Below are 10,370 nucleotides of genomic sequence, written 5' to 3' on the forward strand. Positions count from 1 at the left end.
AATACCACGCCGGACTACAAATTGATGAAACTGCGAGAGTTGCGAGAGATTGCCAAAGCTCGTGGGGTGAAGTATATTTGCGCGATGAAAAAGGCCAGGCTGATTGAGGTGATTGAGAAGAATGATCTGGATCCGACATACATCATAGATCTGGATACCAAGCTGGAATGGTATGGATACTGTACTGGCTGGAGGGAGAAAAACAGGGAGGCGTACCTGAAATGTCAAAAACGTTATAACGACAAGAGATCCAAGTGATTGTGTGCATTTTGTTACCCGGACGGGTAACAAATATCGGTGGGTGGAGATATCCATGGCGTGCGAATCGCTAACCTCAAATACGATCTATAAAAATTGGATTAAAGATTCCTATATCGTATATCATATTATATCCAACCATGACTTCGAGATTTACAGATGACGAAAACCGACAGTTCTCCGAAAGATTCGGCTCCTGGGAGGACGAATATTTCGGCCGCACAATAGACCCATGCCTGAATTCCGCATCCAGCAGATCTTGTTGCGAAGAATTACTGAACATGGTCGAAATATTGGAACTACAATATGTTGACTTTGAGGGGATCGGTCCGGACTCTGATCATAAATCCTATGATGATATTATAGAACACGTAAAAGCTCGAAGTGTCTTACGCACCGGAGGAGTCGAACTCGGATACTATGGAACTCCCATAATAGAAGCGCGCGTCTATGCAGTCGCCACGGGTCCGTATGAAATATGGACATATATGGACATAGATGATGTCGAGGAGTACGACGATGAGGAGGAAGAGGAGGAAGAGGATGAAGAGGAAGAGGAGTACGACGATGAGGAGTACGACGATGAGGAGGAAGAGGAGGAAGAAGAGGAAGAGGAGTACGACGGTGAGAAGAGGACGACGAGGACAAGAGCGCTGATTGATCGTGATTTTTTTAGTGATGACGATGATGACCTAGAGGACGAGGACAAATGCATAATTTGTCTTTCTAAAAGAAAGAGCGCAACCTTTGTTCATGGTAGAATGGGACATTGCTGCTGCTGTTTATCGTGCGCATATAAATTGGAAAAGGGGGAAGATAATTGTCCCGTGTGTCGAGCGCCAATAGATTTTGTCATTAGACAATATTGAACGCGAATTCCTGGCCTTTGTTACCCGCCCGAGTAACAAAAATCCCGAGGTGTCGATGGATACCCAAGACTGAGTCATAGCGGCCCTATCTGCCGACCACCCTGCGCGATCCCCGGCATCATCTTTACCAGAAACAGGTAAAGATATCGTCCCCTTTTTCACCAACCTTGCACATAATCAGGAGGTAAATCTGTATCTTCAGGTATTAACATCAATTCCTCCTTTACAAAAGCCCGTCCGGGTCCGTCTTCAACATAGTACATTACACGGTTACCAGGTTGCGCTATTACCTCACGCAATCTATATGTGTTTTTCGACCATATTCTATCGGTTGCCCGTCTCCGCCCATCATCATGCTCTTCACCAGGTTGTAGTAGATATCTATACAGGCCATCCTTAGGTAATTCTACTTCAGGTGGATAGCTCTCTTGATTAACAAGAGGCACCTCTTTCATTATAATAGCATCTTTTGGCTTCATATCAATCATCTGCGTCTTTGTATCGTTTAGCCTATCAATCAGTTTATACAGATGCTTAACCCATGTAGATGATACCTTTTCCAAATCATTCAGTTCTTGAGCATCTTGTATTTTGAATAAATTTTCCGCAAGTATCTTGTTCAACGCCTCAACAAAAGCTGTGTGCGTATGCTTATATTTTGTAGTCGCCCTTTTAATTTCAACCTTATGCTTCTCCAACAGCTTTGTCACATCTGCTTTGAATTCTGAACCGTTATCACATTGGAAAGTTTTCGGATAAGTTAACGGTCCTGCCTTGTAGATGTCCTCAATCATAGCGGCAACCTCTTTGGCTTTCTTAGTCCTCAAAGGTCGGGCTACTTTGTATCTGGAAGCGGTATCGATTCCCGACAAAATGTACTTATATTTATTACCATACAGTATGTCACCGGGCATGTACAATAAATCGAATTGATGTAAATCATTAGGGGTGGTAACTTCATAATGTGGTCTTTCAACATGTTTTGGAGCAGGTAAATGTACTTGCCAAAATGCTTGTTTTGATAGCCACTTATTAATCTCCTTTGGCTTGAAACCGAATCCTCTTAAATTCTGAGCAGCCTTTTGTCCTTTCCATAAATTTTGAGGTTGATAGTAAGTCTCTTGAAGTTTAGAGTTTGACATGTTTTATTTATGCACACCTTTATTTATCTCCTTTTTGTTATGATGTGGTACGATAAAAGTGCTTAAAGTTTTTATATGTATATGTATATGCGTATATGTCGGACATGAATACCACACCAGACTACAAATTGATGAAACTGCGAGAGTTGCAAGAGGTTGCTAAATCCCGCGGAATTAAGTATATCGTGGGTATGAGAAAGGCTAAACTGGTTGAGGTGATTGAGAAGAATGATCTCGACCCATCCTATACCATCGATCCGGATACCAAACGGCAACGGTACGGATACTATTCAAGGTGGAGGACGAAAAACAGGGAGGCATATCTAAAAGCTCAAAAACGTTATAACGACAAGAGATCCAAGTGATTGTGCGCATTTTGTTACCCGTCCGGGTAACAAATATCGGGAATTCGCGTTCAATATTGTCTAATGACAAAATCTATTGGTGCCCGACATATGGGACATTTATCCCTCCTATTCTCCAATATAGATGCGCATGATAGACAGCAGCAGCAATGTCCCATTCTACCATGAACAAAGGTTGCGCTCTTTCTTTTAGAAAGACAAATTATGCATTTGTCCTCGTCCTCTAGGTCATCATCGTCATCACTAAAAAAATCACGATCAATCAGCGCTCTTGTCCTCGTCGTCCTCTTCTCACCGTCGTCCTCATCTTCATCAATGTCAAGCTGTGCCGGTATCTGTTGAAATGGAGGTGGTCTGGCGGGTCCGGGCTCATTATAATGAGTATGATCTATTGATAATAATAATTGGATAAGCTCGTCCCTTCTTAGATGCGAGTATCTAGATGCGCCGAGGAAACCCGCTCGGTTTCGTAAATCACGGACCGTGAAAAGACTAAAGTCATCAATATATTCTCTACTGTAGGTGGGTGGTGTCGGTCTAGGTGTCGGAACACTCTCGATTGCTATCCGGCGGGAATAATGCGATAGATCAATCAATAATAATAATCTGATAAGCTCAGCCCTTCTGAGCCGCGAGTATCCATGTAGGCCAAGGTACCTCGCTCTGGCTCTTAAATCAGGGAGTGTGAAAAGACTAAAGTCATCAATATATTCTCTGCTGTAGGTGAGGGCGCGTACGATCGGTGAAGACATGGTTGGATATGATATGATATGATATGATATACGATATAGGAATCTTTAATCCAATTTTTATAGATCGTATTTGAGGTTGGTGATTCGCACGCCATGGATATCTCCGCGAATTCCTGGCCTTTGTTACTCGGACGGGTAACAAAAAATCCCGTGGTGTCGATGGATACTCACCCACGGTGGATCGGCACTCTGTGTGTTTTAGCGTGTTTTACTACAATTTTAGCACGGTGTGGCAACCACAAACTAGGACACTCATGACCCTCCAACACGGTTTACGATTTTTTTTAAAAAAGGGTTAAAGATTCTGTATTCGTATATCATACGCAAGCATGACTTCGAGAAATACCTTTGCTGAATTAAGAAAACTCGCTAAGGAACGCGGTCTACATGGCTACGCAAAGCTCAGAAAGGCCGAGATTATCGAATTATTGGGACCAACTACCGTTTCAGCACCGGTTAGACCGGTACCCATGCCGAGACCCTCGAGACCCGTACCGGTGTCGAGACCTAGACCGAGACCGAGACCGAGACCGGCACCTAGACCGGTGTCGAGACCGATACCGGCACCTAGATACACCGGACCGCCTAGACTCTACAGCCCTTTACCAACATCTAGACCCACCATACATGTACCACCTACATCAATCAAATCTCTGGGGAGTTTTCTAGGATCCGATGGATCTGTACCCATACCAACACCGAGACCGAGACCTAGACCATTTATATCTGGCTCTGACATGGATATTTTTGAGCAGGAAGAAATGGCTAAAACCAGACCTATAGTGAAAAGCAAGTTGATTGAATGGAGAGACTGGTTGACGAAACATGTACCTAAGGCTATTAAGGATAAAACAACAAAAGCTTTCAAAACCATGAAGGATAAGATCATGGGTTTGTATAAAAAGGGCAGTGGAGAGGAAGAGGTGGAAGAGGTGAAAGAGGAAAACCCCTATACCCCCATTGAGGAGGCGTTTGACCGTTCATACAAACGTTTCAAGATAAACTCGGATGGTAAGAAGAGGAATGTCAAGGTCTTTCTCAAACAGCTTAAGCCTATCGTTAAGAGGTTAATGAAGGAAGTGCTCAGGCAGAAGAAGTCGCTGAAGACTCAGGCTACACTGTGGGTGAAATGGGTAAAGGAGGACACCGGCTCGACCGATGCCCCACATGTATATGTTGACAAAGCGTTCAATAGCTATATGGAGGTATTACATTCCAACGATGACATTTCTAATGTTTTTGATCGGATCCGTAATAAGATAATCGAGCAGATTGAAAACCCTGCTCTACCCGCCAGTGGGTTCACAATCGATAAAATCTTGCATATGCATGTGGACTTTCATAAGCTAAAATTAACGAGAGGTAGTTCTTACTTACCGCTACCCAAGAATTTCAGTGGAAAGCGATCTGTGATTAACCCACATAACGAGGATGAAGAATGCTTCAAATGGGCCGTTATCGCTGCTCTCAATCATGATAAGATTGATAATCATCCTGAACGAATCTCAAACCTTAAGAAGTTTGAAGACAAGTGCAATTGGGGTGGTCTAACTTTCCCAATGGCTCTAAACAAGATAGATTTATTTGAGAGAAGGAACCCTGATATCGCCGTGCATGTTTTGGCAAAAGATGACATAGAGGGTGTCTATATGTGTCGAAAATCGAAGCATCTTGACCGGGATGAGACGGTTGTTTTGTTTTTACTGTGTGAAGGGGATAAGAGGCATTATATCGCTGTTAAGAACCTGAGCGGTGTCCTGAGCATGGCCAACTCAAAGCATGAACATAAAGAGCATTATTGCTTGAATTGTCTCTCTGGTTTTCCAAGCGAACGGAAAAGGGATGAGCACTTTGAGTATTGTAAGAATAACGATGCCGTTAATATTCAACTCCCTAAGGAGGGTAGCACCTTAACCTTCACCCACGGTCAGTACCAGCTCAAAGCCCCATTCATCATGTATGCTGATTTTGAAGCTTTTACAAAACCTGAAGAGATAGAGTGTGGATCGTCCACCGAGAAAGTTGGTAAACATATCCCCACCGGATTCTGTTGTTATAGTAAATATGCTCATGGTGAAGTTTTGGACCCTCTGAAGCTTTACCGTGGTGATGACTGTGTTCCGCGCTTTGTGGATCATGTGGTTTCCGAGGCGAAAAGGTTATACAACATGTTTCCACAACTTGGTATGCAAGATCTAACCGATGAAGAACTTGATGGATATGAAAATTCCATCAAGTGCCACATCTGTATGAGAGAATTTGGTGATGATGACATCAAGGTCAGGGATCACTGTCATTTTACCGGAAAGTTTCGTGGATCGGCACACATGGAATGTAATCTCCGTTACAAGGTGCCTAATTATATTCCGGTTGTCTTCCATAATCTGAGTGGATATGATGCGCATCTATTTATCAAAGAGCTTGCGAAGAAGTATGGAGAAGGTGGTATGAGTGTAATCGCTGAAAATAAAGAGAAATATATCTCTTTCTCGACCGATGTTAAGGTTGGTGAATACACCAACAAAAATGGTGAGACCAAAGACAAAAAGATAAAGCTGAGATTCATCGATTCATTTAGATTTATGTCAAGAGGATTAGGTTCCTTAGCTGACAATCTATCCGATGATCAGTGTAAAAACCTTAGAAAATTCTTCAATGATGAGCAATTCAACATAATGAGAAGGAAGGGTGTATACCCATATGAGTATGTTGATTCATTCGATAGGTTTAATGAAACCAGGCTTCCTTCGAAAGATGACTTTTATAGCAAGTTGAACATGAATGGTATCAGCGATGCCGATTATGCGCATGCCCAGAAGGTGTGGGGGGACATGAAAGTTGAAAATATGGGCGTTTATCATGATATCTATCTCAAGACGGATGTTCTGCTTCTGAGTGATGTGTTTGAGACATTCAGAGAGACATGTTTGAGAAACTATAAATTAGATCCCGCTCATTTTTACACGGCCCCCGGATTAGCGTGGCAGGCATGCCTGAAAAAGACAGATGTTGAGCTGGATTTGTTGTCAGATATGGATATGTTACTGTTTGTGGAGATGGGTATTAGGGGCGGTCTCTGTCAGGCCGTTCACAGACACGCGAAGGCAAATAATCCATATATGGGCGATATGTATAATACTTCAGAAGATACAACCTATCTACAGTATCTTGATGCTAACAATCTGTATGGATGGGCTATGATACAGAAGATGCCCACCGGGGGGTTTGAGTGGGATGATTCCGGTAAATTTACACCCGAACTCATTTCAGAGTTGGCTGTGGAAAACGGTGAAAAGGGGTACATGCTTGAGGTTGATGTTAGATATCCACATAATCTTCATGACACACATAACGATCTTCCTTTCATGCCTGAGAGGAAGGTTATAAATGGTGTCGAGAAGCTGACACCGTGTCTTTCGGACAAGAGGAACTATGTGATTCATATCCGTGCGCTTGCTCAAGCTTTGAATCACGGTCTTGTTCTGGATAAGGTTCATAGGGTACTGAGGTTTGATCAGAGCGCATGGTTGAAACCTTACATCGACTTCAATACACAGCTGCGCACGGAATCGAAGAATGACTTTGAAAAGGATTTCTTCAAGCTGATGAACAATTCTGTCTTTGGGAAGACAATGGAGAATCAGCGAAGACAGAAGGATATACGTTTGGCCACCAACCAAAAGAATTATGAGAAAATGGTGATGAAGCCAAACTTCAGGGGTGCAATCCGTTTCTCGGAAACACTGATGGGGATAGAGATGTCCAAGATCAAGATCAAAATGAACAAACCGATCTACCTTGGCCCCACAATCCTCCATCTATCCAAGATGGTTATGTATGAGTTCCACCATGATTACATGAGACCGAAATATGGTGATGATGTGAAGCTTTGCTACATGGATACGGATTCATTCGTTTACCACATAAAAACAGACGACTTCTACAAAGATATCCCGAACGATGTGTCTGCGAGATTTGACACATCTGGGTATGATAAGGAAGATGGTAGACCTCTACCATTAGGTTTGAATAAAAAGATCATTGGGCTGATGAAGGACGAGTTGGGTGGTAAGGTGATGACTGAGTTCATCGCCCTAAGAGCTAAGACATACGCATACAAACAGCTATGTGGTGGGGAGGGTAAGAGATGTAAGGGGGTGAAGAAATGCGTGGTAAGGGAGACCATAGGTTTCGATGACTATAAGAGATGCCTGTTTGAGGGTGAGAACATTTACAGAACCCAAATGACCTTTCGATCGATTAAGCATGATGTTCACACGGTGAAAACAAACAAACTCGCGCTCAATGCTGATGATGATAAACGCATAATTTTGGAAGATAGTATTACCACACTGGCGAGAGGCCATTATAGACACTATAAATTATAAGGCACGACAGATGAGGGTGGGGAGGGACCCATGGGGAGGGGAGGGAGGGGACACGGCGGGGGTTGGGGGGTTGGGGCGGATCCGGACATTCGTAGGTGCTAACGGATTTTATAGACTCTTCTATCGTTGATTTGACGTGGATGGCCTATAATTTGACGTGGAATGGTAAAGTGCCAACGGGGTCTGTCCTAACATCGGCATTTTCCTATCTCTAACGAAAACCCGCGATTTCCCGTAAATCCCGTGCTTGGCTCGTATAGTCGAGTATATACAAAGAAAGTACCCTGTGAGTAAACGCATTTCCAGAACGATTTTTTAAATTATCTTTTCACAACTAAAACGCATGAGACTTGTAGTTTTCAAAAATGTTTTCATTTTTGATGAGACGCAAAATAAAAGAAGTTTAATCGCCGGAAAAACGAAAACCCGCGAATTCCCGCAAATCCCGGACTCGGGCCGTATAGTCAAAAGTATACAAAGAAAATACCCAGGGAGTAAACTCATTTCCCGAACGATTTTTTAAATTATTTTTTCACCACTAAAACGCATGAGACTTGTAGTTTTCAGGAATGTTTTCACTTTTGATGAGACGCTTAATGAAAGAAGTTTAATCGTCGGCAAACGAAAACCCGCGATTTCCCGTAAAGCCCGGGCTTGGCCCGTATAGTCGAATGTATACAAAGAAAGTACCCTGTGAGTAAACTCATTTCCCGAACGATTTTTTAAATTATTTTTTCACCACTAAAACGTATGAGACTTGTAGTTTTCAAAAATGTTTTCATTTTTGATGAGACGCTGAATAAAAAAAGTTTAATCGCCGGTAAACGAAAACCCGCGAATTCCCGTAAATCCCGGACTCGGCCCGTATAGTCAAAAGTATACAAAGGAAATACCCAGGGAGTAAACTCATTTCCCGAACGATTTTTTAACTTATTTTTTCACCAATTAAACGTATGAGAACTGTAGTTTTCAAGAATGTTTTCATTTTTGATGAGACGCTGAATAAAAGAAGTTTAATCGCCGGCAAACGAAAATCCGCGAATTCCCGTAAATCCCGGACTTGGCCGTACAGTTGAATGTATACAAAGAAAGTACCCTGTGAGTAAACTCATTTCCCGAACGATTTCTTAAACTATTTTTCACCACTAAAACGCATGAGACTTGTAGTTTTCAAAAATGTTTTCATTTTTGATGAGACGCTGAATAAAAGAAGTTTAATCGCCGGCAAACGAAAACCCGCGAGTTCCCGTAAATCCGACACTCGGCCCGTACAGTCAAAAGTATAAAAGGAAAATACCCAGGGAGTAAACTCATATCCCGAACGATTTTTTAAATTATTTTTTCACCACTAAAACGCATGAGACTTGTAGTTTTCAAAAATGTTTTCATTTTTGATGAGACGCTGAATAAAAGAAGTTTAATCGCCGGTAAACGAAAACCCGCGAATTCCCGTAAATCCCGGACTCGGCCCGTATAGTCAAAAGTATACAAAGGAAATACCCAGGGAGTAAACTCATTTCCCGAACGATTTTTTAACTTATTTTTTCACCAATTAAACGTATGAGAACTGTAGTTTTCAAGAATGTTTTCATTTTTGATGAGACGCTGAATAAAAGAAGTTTAATCGCCGGCAAACGAAAACCCGCGAATTCCCGTAAATCCCGGACTTGGCCGTATAGTTGAATGTATACAAAGAAAGTACCCTGTGAGTAAACTCATTTCCCGAACGATTTTTTAAACTATTTTTTCACCACTAAAACGCATGAGACTTGTAGTTTTCAAAAATGTTTTCATTTTTGATGAGACGCTGAATAAAAGAAGTTTAATCGCCAACAAACGAAAACCCGCGAATTCCCGTAAATCCGAGACTCGGCCCGTACAGTCAAAAGTATACAAGGAAAATACCCAGGGAGTAAACTCATTTCCCGAACGATTTTTTAAATTATTTTTTCACCACTAAAACGCATGAGACTTGTAGTTTTCAGGAATGTTTTCATTTTTGATGAGACGCTTATTGAAAGAAGTTTAATCGTCGGCAAACGAATACCCGCGATTTCCCGTTAATCCCGGGCTTGGCCCGTATAGTCGAATGTATACAAAGAAAGTAACCTGTGAGTAAACTCATTTCCCGAACGATTTTTTAAATTATTTTCTCACCACTAAAATGTATGAGACTTGTAGTTTTCAAAAATGTTTTCATTTTTGATGAGACGCTGAATAAAAAAAGTTTAATCGCCGGCAAACGAAAACCCGCGAATTCTCGTAAATCCCGGACTCGGCCCGTATAGTCAAAAGTATACAAAGGAAATACCCAGGGAGTAAACTCATTTCCCAAACGATTTTTTAACTCATTTTTTCACCAATTAAACGTATGAGAACTGTAGTTTTCAAGAATGTTTTCATTTTTGATGAGACGCTGAATAAAAGAAGTTTAATCGCCGGCAAACGAAAACCCGCGAATTCCCGTAAATCGCGGACTTGGCCGTATAGTCGAATGTATACAAAGAAAGTACCCTGTGAGTAAACTCATTTCCCGAACGATTTTTTAAACTATTTTTTCACCAATAAAACGCATGAGACTTGTAGTTTTCAAAAA

General features: G+C 41.8%; 1 protein-coding gene across 1 annotated transcript; it reads left to right on the forward strand.

Moving 5' to 3' along the window:
• The first annotated feature begins 398 nt into the window (after window positions 1-398).
• Window positions 399-2,926, forward strand: LOC130635488 (uncharacterized). Its single transcript, XM_057444821.1, has 2 exons — window positions 399-1,404; window positions 2,809-2,926. Exon 1 carries the CDS (start codon window positions 399-401, stop codon window positions 1,125-1,127), a length of 729 nt encoding a protein of 242 aa, XP_057300804.1. The 3' UTR covers window positions 1,128-1,404; window positions 2,809-2,926.
• The last annotated feature ends 7,444 nt before the right edge of the window (window positions 2,927-10,370 follow it).

The sequence above is a fragment of the Hydractinia symbiolongicarpus genome, chromosome 3 (assembly GCF_029227915.1).
Source record: "Hydractinia symbiolongicarpus strain clone_291-10 chromosome 3, HSymV2.1, whole genome shotgun sequence".
Taxonomy (NCBI): domain Eukaryota; kingdom Metazoa; phylum Cnidaria; class Hydrozoa; order Anthoathecata; family Hydractiniidae; genus Hydractinia; species Hydractinia symbiolongicarpus.